This window comes from Camellia sinensis, chromosome 7 (genome assembly GCF_055761805.1).
Source record: "Camellia sinensis isolate YWXY chromosome 7, ASM5576180v1, whole genome shotgun sequence".
Classification (NCBI taxonomy): domain Eukaryota; kingdom Viridiplantae; phylum Streptophyta; class Magnoliopsida; order Ericales; family Theaceae; genus Camellia; species Camellia sinensis.
In genome coordinates, this window is record NC_138967.1 from 75,632,505 (window position 1) to 75,655,032 (window position 22,528).

General features: G+C 45.4%; 1 protein-coding gene across 1 annotated transcript; it reads right to left on the bottom strand.

Annotated features, from left to right (window-relative positions):
* Positions 1 to 20,959: 20,959 nt before the first annotated feature.
* On the bottom strand, positions 20,960 to 21,745 carry LOC145794690 (uncharacterized). Its single transcript, XM_082877077.1, has 3 exons — positions 21,444 to 21,745; positions 21,264 to 21,362; positions 20,960 to 21,055 (listed from the first exon to the last, which is right to left on the bottom strand). Exons 1-3 carry the CDS (start codon positions 21,732 to 21,734, stop codon positions 20,978 to 20,980), a joined length of 468 nt encoding a protein of 155 aa, XP_082733203.1. The 5' UTR covers positions 21,735 to 21,745; the 3' UTR covers positions 20,960 to 20,977.
* Between the last annotated feature and the right edge of the window lie 783 nt (positions 21,746 to 22,528).

Below are 22,528 nucleotides of genomic sequence, written 5' to 3' on the forward strand. Positions count from 1 at the left end.
ATGGTCCTCCCAAGCTAAGTCCTTGGTGGAGGCATATCATCAGCACCTGAAAGTTGTTTTCCACATAGGGTGCGCTAAAGCCCAATAGAGATACTTTAATATAATGTATGGAACTTAGCAAAGTTATAAGGTAAATGCACATACAAGCCATTTGTCAAACATTAAACTTTTCAATCTCAAATAATGTAATGCCTTTATCAATGCATTTCAATTCATGAAAATACACTTTTATATCAAAAAACAGGGTAGTGGATACAAAACACTGAAAATCTCTAGGTACGTGTCTGCTAGTAGGCTATACAAACACTACCAAAGCCATTTTACCAGTACCAACTGGAAGGACTAGCACCTAGCCAGATTCACCAAGGTATACACCATTTTTTCTCAAAAATAATACATTTTCAATGTTCAAGTATGAAGTAATGCTCGATGCATGATGTTGGAGATATTAGTTTCAACTTAACCTAAACCTCATGCAATTTTTACAACAATCAAAGCTATCCTCCACCTATAGCCCAAAACAGATATTTCTAATCAACTAAAAAATTGTCAAACAATAGATAAAATCTCAAATTTTCAAAATGGGAGTGATAATAAATATCCAACTCAATTGTCATCATTCACTGATACCCTTTTTTCATACCCTTTCAAAACCCAACATCTTTTATTTTCCTTTCATCAAACAAACATCAATGCTTTTCAAACAAAATTTTCTTTATTTCCAAAATCACATTTAAAGAAATATCCTCCCATATTTCAACACAACCCATCAATATAAACACTTCCACAACCTTCTCAAGCATTTATTTGAAAAAAGCCCTCTTTTATATCTCACAATCAAACCGTAGATTTAACCCAAAATGCCCAAATTACCAAACACTTTCTAAGAAGCTAAAACTCATAGAAGAGTTTGAACAAATCCATATCTTAAGACTAGAAGAGGAATAGAGCAAGAGTGAAACTTTGGCATAGTTGAAAACATGATCCTCTCCGATTAGATTGAAGGTTTCGATGAGCTCCACCTTTTTTCTCCAAAGAGCAATGGTAGAGAAATCAATGGATGATAGAGTATTTGAGGTTTTAAACAAGAACTAGAGAGAGAAAGTGGAGAAATTAGGGTTTGGAAGGTTTTAGAGAGAGAGAGATAGAATGAAAAAGTGATTGAAAAATCCCTTTTCCCGAACTGATATATACGTAGACTGCTCGAGCGACCAAAACACCGCTCGACCATCCGAGACAATAATTGACACCGTTCAAGTGCACAATGTCACCTTCCTAAAAGTTTTACATATAGAGAAGACTGCTCGAGCAAAGATCACCCTACTTCCAGAAGTTTTGCAGGCCTGAAAAATACTAGGAAATCTCAAAGACCGCTCAAGTGATCAAAACACCGCTTGAATGAGCAAGAAGAAAACTGGATAACAACTCTTTCGAAAAACTAACTTCCCACCTGTTTCAAACCCGACCAACAAATCAACTTGACTACTAACACGACGATAAACGGTATGAACAACAATGAAAGTACAAAATCTCGAATCTAAGAATATTAAATGGGTTAGGTCTAAACTAGAACTGTTATAATTTTCTTGTAACCAAGTGATGTCTTGCAAAAATGTAGCCACTAGGGCAAACTTACCTGTATTTACTTTTATTCTAGTTCACTCGTTGTGGCATATTCTATAGATTCAGGATCTAGGATTTGTGAATGTATACTCATATATGTTATCTTTTGTACGGTAAAAAGGGTATAAATGAAAGGTTAATATTTTGCATATTTGTGTCTTCTATTGGATATCATGGTATGGATTGTCGTTGTTATTTCGGGGGAAACAATAATTAAAAGAATTTAAAAATTAACCAATAATATTTTTATGTAATAGTATAGATAGAAGTATAGATATGGATGTGGATTTCATACCATAATTATAATGATTCTGGTTTAGACCTGACCTATTTCTTACTTTTAAATTCGAGAATTCATGTACTTGACTGTTGTTCATCTCATTTCCATCTTGTTGCTTATTGAGTTTGCCTGTTACGAGTTTTGGTTATGTTTGAAACAGGTTGGGAAGTTAGTTTTTCAATGAGTTGTTGCCCAGATTTTTGCTTGTTCACTCAAGCAGTCTTTCTTGTGCTCGAACGGCCTTTTACAGTCTGCAAAATTGCTGAAAGTGTGATATCTTCGCTCGAGCAGTTCTTTTTGCACTCGAGCGGTCTTTATAGGTTTGAACTTCTGGAAAGGGGTCATTGTGCCCTCAAGTGATAGTTTTGGTCACTCGAGTGGTGTTTAGGTCGCTCTAGCAATCTACGAGTATACCAGTCTGAGAGAAGGCAATTTTGGTCACTGTTTCATCTCTTTCTCTCTCTCTTTAAACATTTCAAAACCCTAAAACCTTCACACTCGTTCTCTCTAACTCTTACCTCTAGCTCTAAATACTCTCAATCTAATGGTTTCCTCACACTAGCCCTTTGGAGTAAAAGATTGAGCACATCGAGGGCTTCATTCTAATCAGAGGAATTTGTGTTTCAGCTTTGCCAAGTTCTACCTTTTGCTCTTTCTTTTCCTCTACTTTGAGGTAGGGATTTATTTAACACCTTTAATATGATTTTTACGTTAGTTATTTGCTCTTTGAAATGGGCTAGTGGTTTGGGGATTTTTGGAAAAACCTAGGGTTTGAAATCAAAAGAGGGTTTTCCAAATGGGTTCTTGAGAATGGTTGTAGGTATGTGTTTATGGTTGAGATATGTTAAAATTGTGGATATCCTTTTTTAAAATTGATTTTGTAAGAAAATAAGGTTTTGTTCTAAAATTTGGAATATTTGAATTTGTGAAAGGAGATGGAAAATGATGTTGGGTTTTATAAGATTGGGACAATGCTTATGTTGATGATGATGGTGGAGTTGGATATGTAATATCACTCCCATTGTAAAGGATGGAATTATATATTTTGATTGGAAACTATTTGTTGTGTAGAAATATCTGTTTTGGGCTATCAGTGGAGGATAGTCTTGATTTTTGTAAACATTGTATGAGGATTAGGTTAAATTGAAAAAAAAAAAATAAATTCTCATACATTGTGCATTATATTCAACATTGTAAATGTATTAATTTTGAAAAAAAATGGGTGAATACCTTAGTAAATCTGGTTAGGGGATGTGGTTGTGGTTATGATGTTGGCCTGTGTGTCTTTGGTAAAAGTCTAGTAACCCTCACGGTTAAGTGCCTATTCTTCTGGTTAGTACCAATAAATGGCTTTGCTAGTGCTTGTATAGCCTGCTAGGCCTACTAGCAAACACATATGTAGAGATTCCTAGTGTTTTCTATCCATGTCACGTCCCGAAAATAATTCCACATAACTATTACATCAACCTACTTCCACAATGAGATATTAACCAGTTTCATTTACATGGTTCTAAATGCTTACTAATGTATTCACACATGCCATTATACCTTTATTTACAAACTAGTACATGAACCGATAGCATGTAAAAGAAATCATTAATCACAACAAATAAGGCCCTCAAGGGCTTAGAAGTTCCAAGGCAATAGCCCGGTTGCACATAATGGTCTCTCGGACCCAAACACATTAGCCCTTGGCTTACAACAAATATCACAACAAAATAAGAGTCAAACTACTCTTCTTCAAGCATCTCCGCGCCCTTAGCTTGGCGGGATCACCATATCTTTGCCTACACCAATTCTCATAGGGGTGAGCATAAAGCCCAGTAGAGATTCCTCACAAAGTATATACAGTTATGCCAATACCATCAACGTAAAAAAAAAAATGCATATGTAATGCCATGCAAGTGCCAATATTGAAGGAAAAATTTATTTCAATGCACTATTTCAAAATCACCATGTTCTCAATAATATTCAATGCATATTTTGAAAATCACCATGTTCTCAATAATATTATGCAATCTCATCAATTTCAAACTTTCAATATTTAAATCAATAAGGGCAGTAAATACGACACTGGTAATTCCTAGGCTGGTGTCTGCAAGTAGACTCTACGAGTACTACCAAACTGTCATTTTTGCCAGTATTAACCAGAAGGCTTGACACCAATTCGCGCGGCTTTCGGGTCTTTCACCCTGGACATTCAGGCCAACTTATAAAATTCATCTACACCCCTGTAGACACCCCATTTTTGACCGACCTTAAGACTCAGACGTCACCGATTGAGCGCTTGGTGATGTGGCATAATGTGCTTGTTCAGAAGTTTCAGAGTCACGGCTATGAGCCCTGCCTCCGGACTTCCGAACCCTCTTCTGTGCCTTGTCTCGGTTTGCGAACCAGACTCGGTTTTCTCTGTTTCTTTTCCTGAGGGGAGGGAGAGGTCCCGTAGACCATCTCTCAATGTCCGTAGGCTACATTTGGTGGCCGTAGGCCATTTTTTCCATTTCGGAGTCCGGTTTCCGGTTTTCGGGACCGTAGGCCGTGTGCCTCGGTTCGGGACAGCTTAACCATCTCCTATTGCTCTAATTTTTGGCATACATCCTATTTGCTCCCTTTTGAGGGACACTGGGGGCTGAGAAGCCCACTTCGTGGCCGAATGCCACTTTCGGTGCTTAACAGCCCATTTTCGGGACCCCGAACTGCGCGTTTTGGTCCCCGAGCATTCGTTTTGCAACGGTTTTCGTTCATTTTTGGCAGGTACCTCTGTTTTATCACCGGGGAGGTCACTGAAGGGTGAGAGGCCAGCAATTGTTGCAGCAACCAGTTATACATCCTCCGACGCCCTCCGGCGCCCGTTTTTCGCACTTCCGGGCTAATGTTGAACCCCTTGGACCCTTTTTCTTGAACTTTGAACCACATATTTGTGATGTACACACATGAGAGGACCCTAAAAGTTCATGGCCGGCCATTAATTCAACTTGACCCTTTTGACCCCCTCCTTCCGGGCTAATGTTGAACCCCTTGGACCTTTTTTCTTGAACTTTGAACCACATATTTGTGATGTACACACATGAGAGGACCCTAAAAGTTCATGGCCGGCCATTAATTCAACTTGACCCTTTTGACCCCCTCCTTCCGGGCTAATGTTGAACCCCTTGGACCCACTTTCTTGGAATTTTAACCACATGGTTGTGTTGTACACACCTAGGAGAACACCATCAGTTGGTGGCCGGCCAGAAAATCTCATTGAACCTTTTGACCCCTAGCCGGCCGGCTAGGGGGTGTGGCCGGCCGGCCACCTGCAACAAAAGTACCAGGCCGGCCGAGCTCCTTGCACTGTTCCCTTTACAGCTGTGAGGCTTTATCCCCCAGAAAAGATCTTTATCTGGGGGATATTTCGTGGGGGAATATTACTCTCCTTTTCCCCCACCTTTACACCCCCTTGTTGGCCTATATAGCAAGCAAGCCTTGTAGTATTTTGGGGTTAGAAAAACTCTTCTTCAAGCTTCCATACATAACTCCATTTCTATCCTTCTCATTTCCTTGAAAAACCCTAAGTCCCTAACCATCATTCCTTCTACACCACCAAGCTCTGCCACCACCACCTCATTTCCAGCAACAAGGAAGGTTTCTCAAAGGCCAAAGAAGCTGCAAATTGATCCAAGAAGCAACAAAAGTTTGAGTCTTCAAGGGTAAGTGATACTTTTCCCCTTTTGACCCTTTTTCTTGATTTATTTATAAGCCTCACTTGCTTTTTGTTTCAAGCTCCGGCCCTAACTGAAAAGGGCCCTCTTTTGAGCTCATCTTCACTTTTCATTAAGGGCTCAACCCTGTTTGAGCCCTGCATGACACACTTGCTTCATTGATCCTCTTGTATGTCATAATTTTGCATGCTATTTTTGACCCATGAGCAATCTGTTTTTGAGCATGTTGTAAACTGATATTAGGCTTATTTTGAGCCCCTCTTCAACATTGAAGAAGGGCTCAACACCATTTGGGACTTCCATGTTATACCTACCTTTATACTCCTCTTTTCTTCCCCATTCTTGCATGCAATGGCAGCCTATCATACTTTTGTTTTTGGCCATTTTACAGTTCTGAAAAAGTGCTTATTTTGGTCCATTCTTCATGTTTCATTTAGGTCCTTTCATGGTTTGGGACCTCCATAGGTCACTTCATGTTATATCCCTCTTTTATTCCCCATTCTTGCATGTTTAGTTAGCCTACCATGCTTTTGTTTTTGACCATTCTACAATTCTGGAAAAGTGCTTATTTTGGTCCATTCTACATGTTTTATTAAGGGTCTTTGGCTGTTTGGTGATTATTTTGCATACCTCATGTTATAGCCACTTTTGAGCCTCATTTTGCATCACATTTCTATCATGTTTGTATACTGATTTTGAGGCTGCCATATACTGTAAATATTCATATTTTTGGTCCCTCTTCAATGTTGTAGGAGGAAATTTTTCAGTTTGGGTTTTGCTTGTATCACTTGCTTCATTACCCCTCTTTTGGCCCCTATTCTTGCATGCTATTTTTACCATACCTATGTTTGCTGTTTGGCCATGTTTATAACTGTGAAAGTGCATCTTTTGGGACTGTCTAGCTTCTGTCTTTGCATTGCATGTCCATATTGTGCATGTTTGGCATAGCTATAGGTCATTTCGGGTGCCTAAATTCACATTTCGGGACAATTCCTTGCATTTCATGTCATTTCGCCTCATTTCGGGACTGTTTTCCCCCATATTTTAGTGCTGAAATTCCATTAGAATGATTGCATGCCATTTTCATGTCATTACATCACATTCTGTCATTGCCTCGGTTTGCGTGCCCGTGTGTACGCATTTCGAGGCACCTCATTTTTATCCGTCGGCATCCTATGTGAGTGTGGCTGAGGCTCACTCATGTTGGTATAAGCCCATATCATGTTTTCATGTCATTTCATCACATTCTGTCATTGCCTCGGTTTGCGTGCCCGTGTGCACGCATTTCGAGGCACCTCATTTTTATCCGCCGGCATCCTATGTGAGTGTGGCTGAGGCTCACTCATGTTGGTATAAGCCCATATCATGTTTCCATATCATTTCATCACATTTTGCCATCGCCTCGGTTTGCGTGCCCGTGTGCACGCATTTCGAGGCACCTCCTTTTTTTATCCGCTGGCATCCTATGTGAGTATGGCTGAGGCTCACTCGTGTTGGTATAAGCCCATATCATGTTTTCATGTCATTTCATCGCATTTTGTCATTGCCTCGGTTTGCGTGCCCGTGTGCACGCATTTTGAGGCACCTCCTTTTTTATCCGTCGGCATCCTATGTGAGTGTGGCTGAGGCTCACTCATGTTGGTATAAGCCTATATCATGCTTCCATGGCCTTTCATCGCATTCCTTCATTGCCTCGGTTTGCGTGCCCGTGTGCACGCATTTCGAGGCATCTCATTTTCATCGTATTCTGTCATTTTCTCGGTTTGCGTGCCCCTGTGCACGCATTTCGAGGCATATCATTTTCATAGCATAGTGCATACTAGGTTGTATCTTAGATTGCATTCTGTCATTTTCTCGATTTGCGTGCCCGTGTGCACGCATTTCGAGGTATTTCATTTCCATAGCATTGTGTTTGTTAGGATTGTATCTTAGTTGCATTTCATACATATCATGCATATTGCATCGTGTTCGGAATAGGAGTTAGCCCGGGCACGGGAAACGAGGTACATTTCGTACTCCGAGTGACGGAATGTGTCTCAATTCCCCAGTCACCGACACTCCGGACTATCCATGATGGAGTTAGGTTTTAGATATAGTTTCATGTGCATTCATCCTATATTGAGTTGTGCATTTCGACTCCTCGGCCATCATGCCTCGGTATGCGTGATTGGTGGCACGAGGATCGAGACATGCATATATCTGTGCAAATACATTGCTATGCCCCTTTCCTGCTCTCTGTTGCAGCAAAATAAAGAATCAGCAACCTTTTGGGGCTTGGCACGCATTTCAAGAACAGGTGTAAACAGAGGCTAATTGGGGCATTCCGGTGGATTTCCGCGCAAGACAACCCGGACATGCATCATCCATCAGAAGCAAGGCAGTCCCTGGCTTGAACGCCAGTTTTACTTGCTTTCTTAGTTAATTCATTAATTAATTAGGATTCTGTAACATTTAGACTGTAATATTCTTTCATTCGAGACTGTAATATTCGGACCCTCTGCGTGAGGGCACAACTGTAATAAGTGTGCGTGAGTGTGATGTATGTCTTCCAACCCCACGTCTTTCTCCCTTTTATTTATCCGCTGATGATGGTTAGATTAGGGCATATTTAAATTAGCATACAGTATGACAGCATGTTTGCATTCATTCATCTGTATTGCATGCACCGGGCTCGGCGCATCATACTAACTGCATTGTACTTTCAATTTCAAAGTTGAATACATGATAGTTGTAACATTTCATATACCATCTTAGAATAGCCGAGCCTGCTATAATTACATTTTGCATGTGTTGCATTAGGCATTTCTGTATAGTTAGGATCATGCATGATTTCTAATGAATTCCTATTTTGGCTTGGAGTACTCGGTAAGCTTTATGCTTTAGCATCCTTACATGCGTGTGAGTGACTGCCATGAATAGCATGCTTACCATGAGGCTATGTGCTTACATGATATATCTGCCTGAATGCCTGTGGGTGAAGGTTGGGTTACTTAAATTGGAATAAATCATCAAATGTTTTAAAGCCTACCTACGGGTAGCAAATCACTTTCAAAAACAAGCATGAAATGTTTCGTTCCAATTCAGGCGACCCGGTCTATATTTGCATGCTGTGCGCATCATATAGTAACCTAGGCTAATAAACCGGAATAAGAACTCACAAAGTTTTCAAAACTAGATATCATGGTTAGTAGAGGCCGGTCTATGACCGGGCGAGCGGGGGTGCTCACGAAGTGACCTTCCCCAATCGTACCCAAGTTCCCGAGCCGAGGCAACTTTGGTGATGACGGACACGTGGCCTCTTGGCACCGAGTCAGGGTTTCCTAAATTTCCCAAAATAAAATATTTAGGTGGCGGCTCTGTATCTGGCAAAGCAGTCCATATTTGGCACTACTCTTTCAAAAAAATCAGTTTCTCAAAACGATTTGCCGGATTTGGACTCTTTGGTTCAGATTAGGAACCGTGACATTTAAGAGTCCGAGCTGTAGTGACCCCAAATGAACAGAACAGGACTAACCCTCCCGGGGCGTTCGGGGACGTCTACAGTTTCTGGCGACTCTGCTGGGGATTTAGAGAACTTGACTCGAACTCGTGATATCTGTTTTTGACTACACTTGTGTGTTTCTTTGCATTGCATTTGCATTGGTGCGCCTAGGATACCGTGTTTGCCATCTGCTATTCCTGAACGGTTTGCCGGAGGCTTGTCTTGTCAAGGCATGACCATAAGGCTGACCGGTTGTGGGCTCTGCCAGTATGGGAACACAAACCCCGGTTTTACCGGGGCACCCTCTTTGACCATTCGACCTAGTGCATATTCGGCTCCATAGTGACCATTCCAAATTAGGACAGGTTGCTTACCTGTTTATAGGTTGTTTGAAACCGCTGTGTGCGTAATGAAACCCTAGCTCCTGACACAATAGGACAGGGAAACCCTACCCCAACATAGGGGTGTTTTGGCTCTCACTTATCTGTTATGTGCTTTAGAGTGCGTCTCTACAGGAATGCATGTATCAGTATATGAGTTTGGGTATCGAGCCTGCGGGCATCAGTTCAGTACATCAGTTCAGTATCAAGCCTGCGGGCATCAGTTCAGTACATGAGTTTCAGTATCAAGCCTGCAGGCATCAGTTCAGTATTATGGGTATCAGGCCTGCGGGCATCAACCAGTATTTGAGAACGAGTTATCTGCGGATATCAGATTCTGTTTTAGGGAACAGTGATACAGGGATAATAATCAGTGTTTGAGGACAGTGTGTTATTCAGCTTATTGACTGTGTGTTGATTATGCCCGACTGTGTGTCTTGCATTTTATTTTAAGCTGTTATGCTGCCCGTTTATCTGTTTATTTATTTCATTTTCGCTTTATTTATCTTTTGCTAGGTCAGTTTTAGCACAATTGCTTCCAACCCAGCAGGCATTCCCCAAGCACTTTGGACACGACGTCGTCGACTCCATCGATCTGAGGATCTAATCGACGGACAGCCAGTGTTCCATTCTCTACCCCCTGTTACCAGAAGGAAGCCGAAAAGGCGCAGTGTGTCAGAACAGAGGTTGTCAGAGCAGTGGGTTACTTCATCAGAGGACTACAGGACTGAGGTCTCAATTACTGCTGCAAAAATAGACATACCGGTTAGACAGATGGATCAACAGAATACATCAGGGATGGAGGCTCTAATGCGCCAGATGCAGGAGAGCATGAGACAGATGCATGATGATGCCGCCCGTCAAACGGAGTTCTCCAAACAGCAGGCCGCGATCATGGCCCAACAGGCTGAACTAATCGCCAGGCTGCAACAGCAGAATACAGCATCTGCTTCACAACAAATTCCTCCTCCGGCAGGGGCTCCGTTACCTGAGCAGGCACCTACTGTTCAGAACGCCCCACCAAATACCCAGAATACCCTACCGCATGTCCAAAATTTACAAGAGGACACGAATCTTCCAACGGGGCCAGCCCCGCCCCCGCTTCCACCACAACTGTCCAAGGTCCATACATCCAATCACCCGGACTCTCCATTCGAGGTCGAGGTTGATCACACAGCTCTGAAGTTGAGCAAACTGGAGAAGCTCTTTAAGAAATCCCAAGGGGTCAAGGCTATGCCGGATATCGAAGATGGATATACCGAGGAGGCCGTAACACTCCCCGATAGGTTCAAAATGCCACAAATCGACCGTTTTGATGGGTCCGGCGACCCCATGGTCCATATCCGACTGTTCGCAGACGTCTTGCGGCCAATGGGCCTAACACGACCACAGAAGCTCTCATTATTCGGCCGAACCCTGTCGGGTGTGGCCTCCCATTGGTTTGCAAAGTTACAAGACGAAGTGAAGAGGAACTGGGATGAAATGGCTGAGGCCTTTGTCGCACAATATTCATACAACACTCAGATCGAGATCACAACTCGTGATCTCGAAACGACAAGGCAAGAGCCTAAAGAAACTTTCTCGAACTTTGTGATCCGATGGAGGGCAAAGGCGTCAATGATGACTTTAAGGCCCACAGACAAAGATCAAATCCGGATGATTGTGCGCAATCTCCACCCAAAACTGATGCAGAGAATGATTGTAGTCCCCTTCCCTACTTTCGCAGATTTACATGAGATGGGGGTGCAAATCGAAGACGCAATGAAACAAGGTCTGTTTGACCATGACAGAGAACAACCGAGGAGGACGTTTAACCGTAACAACAATGCGGGCCCGAGTGGCGCTGCAAATACGAGAGCCTCGGAAGTTAGTATGGTCACCACCACTCCCCCTCCCCCTCCAAGGCCCATGACTGCCACACCCTTCTCCGGCGCGTCCGGAAGCAACACACAAGCCAACAGATTCCAACCGCGAGGCCAAAGAACCTTTACCCCACTATATATGCCTCTGACCAAAGTTCTGGGGATATTGATCAGAAAGAATCATTTAAAACCCCTAGAACCAAAGCCATTACCGAATCCACTCCCCCCCTCTTACGACCCGTCAAAATACTGTGCGTACCACCAACAACACGGTCATGACACCGACCGTTGTTACAGATTGCGTCATGAGATCCAAGATCTTATTGACAAACAGGTGATCGCGCCTCCTGATAAACCCAATGTCACAACCAACCCTCTCCCACCACATAACCAAGCTCCTCCTCCCAAAAGAATTAATTTTATCCAGACTGGGGTCGCATCTTACGATCCTAGCATCTATATTACGCCCACCCACCTACCCAAGCCGGAGGTGCTCCTCCCCGATTGCACTGATTTCTTGTGCATGGTGGACATCTCCAAAACCCAACCAAAACCGATGGTGGTGACCGTCGAAGACAGGGCAGGGCAGATTTTGGGAGAGAATGAGATTGCTGAATCTGGGACTGGACAGAATTTTGTCGGGGGAGCCTATGATCCAAGCAAGTATATCCTATCAACGAGCCGAATTGGGCTAAGTATAGAATTGCCAGAGACAGGAGAGCTATGCATGATCCGGGGAGATGGATCTGGGCTATGGGCAGATAATCTGACAGCCGTCGAGGAGGACTTTGCCAACCTGCAATTTCTCGACGACCAGGAACTGGGGGAGGCGTCGATTAATTGGTATGATTATGAGGGATCAGAGGAGGCCACTGGATGGCTCAAAGATCAACCGGATGCAGTGGGGGAAGCCCAACCAGAACAGAGCCCGGCAGGGGCAGAAGTACCAGTTGTGACCGGAACGGCCGAAAGTCAAGTTGTATCGCCGGAGAGCGCCGGTGTTAAGAATTCCGCTCGGGACATGGGCATTATGGATATGGGAACTGTTGAACAAACAGCTGTACCGACGCAGCTGGAACAAGGAAAGTTTGAGGAGGCTGAGAGAATTAGAAAAGCAAAAGGCCCTGAGGGGACTGAAAGTGCTGCGTGCACGAAAATGGAGAATGCTGCGAGCATATGGACAGAGAGTACTGCGAGTACAACTAAACCGGAGCCAGACAGATGTCTGTTGGCTGCCAGCGGAATGTGGTGGGAAGATGACGACTTGTGTCTTGCCCACACCGATGAAGACTGGGGAAATGGCCAGCCGGATGATACTTGGTACCTCGATGAGGTTGACCATATGACAAGAAGTGGGCGGTACTTCAAGCCCCCACACCTGGACCAACCCGAGGCATCCGGGAAAGATAGAGAAGCGGAGAGACAGAAGGAGAAGTAGATTGAAGATGAAGCTGTGCTGAAACAGTTAAAGAAGATACAAGCAGATATCTCCATCTGGGGACTGCTAATGGCATCACGAGTACACAGAGAAGCTGTTCTATCTGCTATGGACAAGTCCAAACTCTCCATAGACACCACGCCTGAACAGCTGGTTGGGCTGGTTTTTCCGGGAGGAGGTTCCCCGGCATTAACCTTTTCGGACAAGGAGCTACCGCCTGAGGGCACAAGTCATAACAAACCTCTCTATATTTCTGTGGAATGTAGAGATAAGTGGATACCGGTGGTACTTTTTGATACCGGGTCTGCGATTAACGTCTGCCCAACCAGAACGGCATATGCAATCGGGTTGAAACCCGTGGACTTCGTCCCAACTACCCAAGTGATCAGAGCATACGACAATACTAGCAGAGAAGTGATGGGGACTGTTAAAATTCAAACCAAGGTTGGTCCAGGACAACACAGTATTGAATTTCATATCTTGGACGTTCCCGCAGCCTTTAACCTACTTCTGGGGCGACCGTGGTTGCACCAGGTCAAAGCAGTGTCTTCCACTCTACATCAGATGCTAAAGTACCCCCACGGGAAAGGGGTAGCGATCGTTTTCGGGAATTCATCAATCCATCCGCCGCCGGAAGTGTCTACACCTGTCTTGGAGATTGAGCACGGCACGGAGGATGTGTTTTTGTCGGGGTTCACTTTGGCCGAGGCTCAAGTAGTGCAGAATGTCATGGCTGTGAGTGAGGGCATGTATGTTAGTGCACAATCTATCTACCTCATGAACAAGCTAAAACATACCCCCGGGATGGGATTAGGGAGAAGCGGCCGGAAGGGCGTCTCAGTGTTGGCCGAAGTGCCACACAACCCTCACGCCTTTGGACTGGGTTATCTGCCCACCAAGGAGGATTGGGTGAGGAAAGGAAAGGAAATGGCCGGCAGGGCCAGAGCAAAGAAGGCCGGGAAGCCATTTGAGTTAATGCATAGGCCCATCTGGGGTACCCTAAACGGACGCTTCGTCCGGGAGGGGGAAGATTTTCCATTCTGCGGCTTCCCGGAGCCATGGCAAAACGCGGAGGGGAAGCGCGTGCCTGGTTTTGAAATCTTCTTCGACATACAATTATCTGGGGATGACGTTGCCGAAGCGCAGACAGACCCACCAACTGAGGTTGAGCAATGTGAAACAGTGGATCCTGAGAGCACAGAGCTTGAAATGGGGGTAGCACTGGCGAGTCTACTATCAGATCCTCCGATCGGCCAAGAGTGCTTGGGGGATAACTTTTCGGTTTCTGTGATTGGAGATGAAATAGCTGCGGGCTTTCCAGCACCGATCTTGGATGCATCTATCGCACCTTCTCTCATCTGGCAATATGAAGAAGGCTTTTTATCTAGCAGTTCCGGGTCAGGTAGTGAGCCGGAATCTGATTCAACCGAATCTTGTGCGTCAGAATCAGATTCCAGCTCGACTGAGTCTGAGTCCGGTATTCCTGGGGGTGATAACCCGGATGCCACAGTCCTGTCTAGGTCGTCATTTTCATTTTCTTTTGAGTCTGTTGTAACAGAGGAATCTGACGGCTTGGAAACATTTAATGAGAATGATATGGATGTGGTTTCTGAGTATTTTTCTGTGCCTTTGATTTATTGCTTAAATCAGGATTTTCAAAATTTTGATGAAAACAACGAGGGAGAAATTCCCCCAGTTTTGCAACGGTTAATTGATCAAGAGCAGGAAAGATTTGTTAAACCTTTAATGGATGAAATCACTACTGTGAATGTTGGTACTGAGAAGGACCCGCGGCTGGTCCAGATCGGGTCCACGTTGTCTTCGGAGGAGCGCGAGCGCTTAGTCGCTTTATTAAAAGATTTCAAAGATGTTTTCGCGTGGTCCTACGAAGACATGCCTGGAATCGATCTTGAGATTGTACAGCACCGGATCCCTCTTGATCCCGAGGTCCGCCCTGTCAAACAGAAACTCAGAAGGATTCGCCCGGACTGGGCCCTCAAAATTAAGGAAGAGGTCACCAAGCAAATTGACGCAGGGTTCCTGCTGGTATCTGAATATCCAACTTGGTTGGCCAACATTGTTCCGGTGCCAAAGAAGGATGGCAGAATTCGGGTCTGTGTAGACTTCAGAGATTTGAACAGGGCCAGTCCGAAGGACGATTTTCCCTTGCCACACATTGATGAATTGGTGGATTTCACGGCAAGACACGCCTTGCTTTCGTTTATGGATGGTTTCTCAGGCTATAATCAGATAGTGATGGCACCCGAAGACCGGGAGAAGACTGCGTTCACTACCCCGTGGGGTACATATTGTTATAGAGTGATGCCATTCGGGTTGAAAAATGCTGGAGCTACGTATCAACGGGCAGCAACTACAATATTGCATGATATGATCCACAAGGAGGTCGAGGTGTATGTGGACGACATGATTGTCAAGTCCAAAGATAGAGAGGGCCACTACACCGCCTTACAAAAATTCTTTCAAAGGATCAAAGAGTTTCGACTGCGACTGAATCCCCAGAAATGCACGTTTGGTGTTACAGCAGGGAAGATGCTAGGGTTTCTGATTACACAAAGAGGCATCGAGGTCGACCCTTCCAAAATCAAGGCCATCTTAGAAATGCCACCACCAAGGACTGAAAAGGAGGTGCGAGGCTTTCTGGGTAAAGTGCAATTCATAAGACGGTTTATTTCTAAATTAACCTTGACTTGTGAACCACTTTTTGGTCTCCTGAAGAAAGGAAAGAAATTCCAATGGGACGGCCGATGTCAAGCAGCTTTTGAGCAAATCAAAGAGTATCTACAGAACCCGCCCGTGTTGTCGCCGCCAGAGCCGGGGAGACCGTTGATATTGTACCTTTCGGTAACTGAGACTACCATGGGCTGCATGCTCGCGCAGGAGTCAGAAGACAAAGTGGAAAGAGCCATCTACTATCTGAGCAAAAAGATGCTGGATTACGAGACCCGCTATACACCGCTGGAGAAGGCTTGTTTGGCCTTGGTATGGGCAACCAGGAAGCTGCGGCACTACCTGTTAGCTCACTCTGTAATGTTGGTTTCGCGTTTAGATCCCATCAAATATCTCTTCGAGAAACCAGCACTTACGGGTAGGCTGGCTCGCTGGCTGCTGTTGCTCTCCGAATTTGATTTGAAGTATATAACGCGCAAGTCGGTAAAAGGGAGAGCGGTAGCCGAGTTCCTTGCCGACCACCCGGTTGAGGGGGATGAAGCGGTTGAATATCTATTCCCAGATGAAGCCATTCTGCACGTCGAAGATGAAACTTGGACGATCTACTTTGACGGAGCGTCAAACCAGTATGGGTATGGGATAGGGGTGTTGCTGATAGCGCCTGACGATTCTCGTATCCCTTTAGCATTCAAGCTCCAGTTCAAAGTCTCCAACAATGAAGCAGAGTATGAGGCATGTATTGCTGGCTTGGAAGCAACCCTGGAACTAGGGGCAAGACGGTTGGACGTCATTGGGGACTCGAACCTTGTTGTGTCTCAAGCAAAAGGAGATTGGAAAGTTAAGGAGGAAAGGATGATAATCTACCACCAAACCTTGGATTTGTTAATTCCTCGGTTTGAGAAGCTAAACTTCACCCACCTCATAAGAGAGAACAACAGGTTTGCAGATTCATTAGCAACTCTATCTTCTATGATAGACATCCCGTCCGGAGTCCGGATGCGTCCAGTCATTATCGATCAGAAGTTTGCGCCAGCATACGAGTCGATTTCCGCCATAGATGAGGTTCAAGACGGCAACCCCTGGTATTTACGACATCTGGAACTTCTTGGAAAAAGAGACGTATCCACTAGGGGCGAATGCCAAGGATAAGAGGGCCATCAGAAGAATGGCTGCTCAGTTTATCATCTGCGGGGGTAAGCTGTACAAAAGGGGTCATCTGGGAATGCATAAGCTCTGTGTAGAAGCTGAAGAGTCAAAACGCCTGATGGAAGCCATCCATGGGGGAGAGTGCGGTGCACACATGAATGGAGTAATGCTGGCTAGAAAGATCCTCAGACAGGGCTACTACTGGTCAACCATGGAAGAGGATTGTATTAGCTTTGTTCGGCGATGCCACAAGTGTCAAATCCATGCAAACCGCATGAACATCCCGCCGTCAAAACTGTACAATATGACTTCACCATGGCCTTTTTCAGTCTGGGGAATTGATGTGATCGGAGCTGTTACCCCGAAGGGGTCAAACGGGCATGAGTTTATCCTGGTAGCGATAGATTATTTCACAAAGTGGGTCGAGGCCCAATCATACGCGGTGTTGAAGGCGTCGCATGTCGCAAAGTTCATTAGAAATAACATCATCTGTCGCTACGGGGTGCCAAACGAGATAATTTCAGATAATGGTTCCCACTTCAAGAAAGAAGTGATAGACTTGTTGGAGAAATACAATGTGGCTTTTCATAAGTCATCTACATACCGGCCGCAGACCAACGGAGCGGTTGAGGCCGCCAACAAGAATATCAAGCATATACTACAGAAGATGGTGGGAACTTATCGGGATTGGCCAGACAAGCTGCCATTTGCTCTGTGGGGCTACAGGACTTCAATCAGAACTTCTACTGGAGCAACTCCATATTCATTGGTCTATGGAATGGAGGTTGTTCTACCCATTGAGATTGAGGTTCCGTCGTTACGAGTATTGGCTGAATGCCAGATAGCCGAAGCAGATTGGCAGCAAAGCAGATTCGAAGAACTCATGCTCTTTGATGAAAGAAGACTGAAAGCACTGTACCACATCCAAGGCTATCAACGTAGAATTGCCCGGGCTTTCAACAAGAAGGTTAAGTCCAGGAATCTGAAAGAAGGAGATTTGGTGCTCAAAGACAACCGAGCTCCCATCCACGACCCAAGGGGCAAGTTCAAACCCAATTGGACTGGTCCTTACATCATCAAAGCTATCTGGTCAGGTGGAGCTGTGGTTCTGATGGATCTAGATGGCTTGGAGTTCTCACAACCGATCAATATGAACAAGTTGAAGAAATACTATCCTTGAGAGGCTCGCTAGGCCGAAAACCTGAAAGGGCGACCTAAGTAAAAGTCAGAGCACAAAAAATTAGAAAATATAAAAACTGAGCTCGCAAGGTTGAAAACCCGCAAAGGGCGGCCTTGGCAAAAGTTAGAGCGCAAAAGGAGAGTGAAAATACTCGAGTGAACCTTGGCCTGAACTACGTAAGGCTTGATTCCCATCTTTGGGATACGTAGGCAACTTCACCTTGAAGTTCAGCCATAACTTTTCCCCGATCAACTCTGTCCATTTTGATCATCTCAATCATCTTTATCCATCAGCATTTATCGTGATCTCCGGTACAGTGCTGTTCAAACTAGGGGCAACTTTCCGTTGCCGCGACGGTGTAAAGTTACTCAGACAAGGGGCAACTTTCCGTTACTATGAAGTGCCGCATTGTTCTTCAGACAAGGGGCAACTTTCCAGTTGCAGGGATCTGGGGTTGTGCATCTCAGTGACAGATCTTCGGCGTGTCCAGTTCTGATCCACTTCGAAAATAGTTTTGAAAAGTTTTAATAAAAGTTGACTTTGTTCAAATTAATCTTTTTACGACTAAGACCATTTTTGGACCAAAAGCGGAAAATTTTCAGTACCACAACTTTCAATTTCATTGATTTCAAAACTGAGTTCTCCTGCTCTTGCATTACAATCGAGGTTGCTTTTTTTAGTACATTCATAACGAAAACTTGAAAATGCTAAATAAGCAATAAATTTGGAGCATAGTTGAATCAAGTATCTCTGCGTCCCCTCCCGGAGCTGGACGGAGCATCTGATGCCAAGCTAGGCCCAACCTGTGCCTCCTCATTGAGCCAATCCAAGCACTCATCGGATAAAGTGCAACTGAAAGTTGAAGCAGGGGCCAGGAGCTCTCTAGTCCTCCATGCCGTGGCATATCGGGCAAGCTGTGCACCCCGGATCGGGAAAGCGGCTGGGTACTCAATCCCCTCCAGTGGACAGGTCTGATCATGACCAAACTGACGCAGGAACCGGAACGGAAAATAAAATACGCAGTGGGTTAGACTAATCAATTGGATCCCAATCAGCCGGGACATACTATAGCTCATTGCCGGGAGGTTGAGCCAAGGACAACGCCAAGCAATGCCGTCTGCGGACAAATTGCACATCCAATCGAACCACCACCTTTCATCAAGAGCATTGACAAGGCGCTGCCGAAAGAAGTAGCCTCGAGCTGAATAGGCCGGGCAAGAATCCACAACCTGCAACTTATCCATTAACCATACCTAGGGGAGGGATGGAAAATGAGAGAATAAAGAACAGAGAGATGTACGATGAGAGAAAAGTAAGACAAGGGTTTTGTGAGAAAAACCGAGCCTGAAGGTCGAGTGATGTGAGCAAATATATATGTAAGGTTGGGTGGGAAACATTACCTGTAGCAGCAGTGGACTCCCGGCAAACCTAGTCGCCTCCCGGCGATAGACAAAATCTAAGTCCATCAGTGTCTCGGCCAAGGTCATGGCAATACAGCTCTTCCCCTCTCTCAAACCTTGGGCGACTTCAATCAGGCGAATGCTAGCCCCGCCGAAGCCCGAGGAAAGTAGAAAGTGAGACAACAAACATAAGCAGAGGGCGTGTTGCCGGAAACCCTGCCAATAATGGTTGCTGCGGTCACCAGCGTCGGAAAAACGATGGATCAAGCCGAGGATGTCCAGTTCCCCACTGCAGATCAGAGATCGAGCATCATGCGCCGTGAGCCCACACATCCGCCCTAAAACCTGAGCCTGGCCAAAACGGAGCTGGGGCAAGATCACTTCAGAGCATTCAGACTCCATCAAAACCTGAAAATCTTCGAAAGTGGGACACATCTCTTGGCCGCCAAAGCTAAAAACATGCGTCACTGGATTCCAGAACCTTGCCGCGGCATGGAGAAAAGGAAGCTGTAGCGGAGTACGACTGAGCGTGAATAGTGCATTCAAGCCGAAACCCCGGAAATTCAGCTTTTCCGAGCCATCCAAAGAAGAGATCCAAGATATGAGATTTTCTGCGAGAAACGCCTCCATCTTTGTCTAAAACTAAGATGAAATGAATGTTCCCGAAGTTGAGGCTTTTATAGAAGGAAAGACACTATTCACGGGGACACATGTCAAAAACCAGGTGACTGCAGGACTGAGTGGCCGGCCGGCCACCTTTTCTGGCTGGCCAGCCATTTACTTTTTCAGAAATGGCTGGCCAGCTATCTCTCTCTACAAAAAATGGCTGGTCGGCTCCCAAAGGTGGCCGGCAATGCTGCAGTGTATCCCCCTGGCCCTGTTTTACTCTTTGAGGAAAGTTTCAAGCGTTCCCATGCAACGGGAAAGTCAAAGGCCTTCATCTCCCTCCGTTTCGGATGCGTTCCGGTGCCCAGATTGTCAGAAGTACACTCTGTTGTTGCCAAGTTTTGTTTATCGAGTTGTTGTTTTGCTTATCGAGTTGTTTGTCGAGCGGACGTGTTTTGTGTTTTTGAGTCATTGCTCTCTGTTTAAGCAATTTTTGTTAAAGTCTTGTTTATTTGCGTTGTCAACATTGTTGCATTTTGCTTATCGAGTTGTAAACTTGCTAAAGATTCTGTTATATCTTAGTAAGTTGAGTTGCTTAGTTTGTCGCGTCGGTTCACTACCTGACTTGGTGATTACACATTGCGCATTTCCATTCAATTTCATTTTTGTGCGAAATAAATGATGCGATACGATGCTAAAAGTTTAAAATACAAACATCTTTTTCAAAAGCTATTTCATTTCATCATGCTTTACAACAAACAAAGGTACAAGTTTTACAAAAAATAAAACTGCCTAACAATGTGCAAAGTGCTACAAACTACTAGCAAAAAGAAAAATAAAGCAGGAAATAGCAACATCAAAGTCCTCGGGAGCGGGAACGAGAAGCACTCCTCATCCTCTTCTGCGGGACAATCTCCGCACCATCATCACCATCTGAGTCGGAGCTGTCATCCTCAGGATCCCCCTCAGCCTCGCCTCTATTCCCCGAGCCAAAACCGGAGCCCCCCTCCTCAGCAGATGTCTCTGACTGACGATCGGTAGCCTCCTCCTCCTCCTCAACATCCTCATCCTCCTCCTCATCAGGCTCCACCTCCACAACGTGAGCCCTGTGTCTGCGGACAGGCCCTCCTCGAGCTCCCCGAAAAGGCCTAGAAGGCCCGGCTCCTCTGGAAGGCCGAGATGGCCCCGCCCCCTAAAAAGGCCCAGATGGCCCAGCTCCCCAAGGAGGCCCGGGTGTCCTGGCCTGCGGCTGACCGGACCATGAAGGCATCTGAAAACAAAAAGTTCAATTCAAATGCATCAGTCCAAATATATACATCAGATGCAGATACAAGCAAAGGCTACATGAAGTGGGTGCATGTAAATACAGAATACAAGTGGGGTGTGTACCAGATATGCTCTACACAAATAGTCTATCGATGCAGTAGAAATCAGCATGTCATCAGAAGTATGATAAATGCCAGAAAATTGAAGGGTACCTGAATGCCCGCGACAGACAACTGTGCCTCCCTCCGCAGGACCATGCCCTCGAGTGTGGCCACCAGTCCAACCACCTCCTCCATGTACCCTCGCGATGGCTGCAAAAATGAGCTCATAATCATCAGTGAACAGAAGAGTGTCTAAACATCTGAATGATGAATGAAAAAAGTGGAGCATACCGGCGGTGAGTCCGGATCAATGGCGTATCGATCACTGGGCATCGGAGGCTCTAGTGGAATCGGAGTCGGAAAGCTAGCCCCATACTGCCACGCCATCAACTCAGTAGGCATATCTGGCCATCCGGGATGAGGATGAGTCGACGGAACCGGAGGAACCGGTCTACTCCCACCTCTAGATGTACCGGCCCTGCTAGTAGAAGGGGCGTCTGCAGCCCGAGCCCGAGCCTGGCCCGAGGATGACATACCGACAGGCCTCATCATCGGGATATGAGCTCCCGTCAATGGAGGCATCAAATATATGTGACGGTAAGTGGCGTAGTCCCCCTCCTCAACATATAATAAAGCATCACTACCCAGCATGGCGCCGACTACCTCCGAGTAAGAGAGTCTGTCAGCAGTCTGCATGCTGGCTGGAGTTACTGCGGGAGGATCCTGAGAAAAATACCCCCATACCTGACGCAGAAAGCGCTCCCCCAGGAACCATGCCCTGCCAACCGGCCCTTCAAGCAGGACCCTATACTGGGAGATGTCCGACGCTCCGGTATACTGAAGTCGGAGACCGTCACCCAAGGACACCCAGGGCTGCCATGTGATCTGCGGATGATAAATGCATAAACCAATCAAAAATCGAGAATATACAGAGCAAATCAAAGATGAGAATGAAAGGAACTGAAAGTTCTGAGGTACCTCTGAATGTCGCACAATGTCGAAGTACTGTCGCAGATTAAGGAGGGTCTCTCGAGGTCTCGGCCGGTGCGGGCCCTCGAACACCAATGAATATGGGGTCATGAGAATCCTCGCCACCTCCAACTCTGGGGCTAATGATGGGAAGTATACATAGACCCATAGTTGAGAAAAGCAGTGCAGAATGTAAGTACGAAATGCTGAGAGCAAAATACAGACTGTAAAAGTGCGCCGTGTGTGCAATGTACAAGTAATGAATAGCAGAAATGTAAATCAAGAGGACAGAAAAGTACCTCCCAGGCTCTCCAGTAGCCACCAAGTAAATCGCCCCGCCCGCGGGAGGTCGCGCTCATATAAAAGTAAAGGGTAGCCAGGCCGGCGCCACCCCAATCATAACGATG

Coding starts and splice junctions, on each gene's coding strand:
- LOC145794690 (XM_082877077.1), bottom strand. CDS start 21,734: ATGCCTCCATTGACGGGAGCTCATATCCCGATGATGAGGCCTGTCGGT. Junction 21,363..21,443: donor TTGATCCGGACTCACCGCCG/GTATGCTCCACT, acceptor TCATTTTTGCAG/CCATCGCGAGGGTACATGGA. Junction 21,056..21,263: donor TGTCTGTCGCGGGCATTCAG/GTACCCTTCAAT, acceptor TTTTGTTTTCAG/ATGCCTTCATGGTCCGGTCA.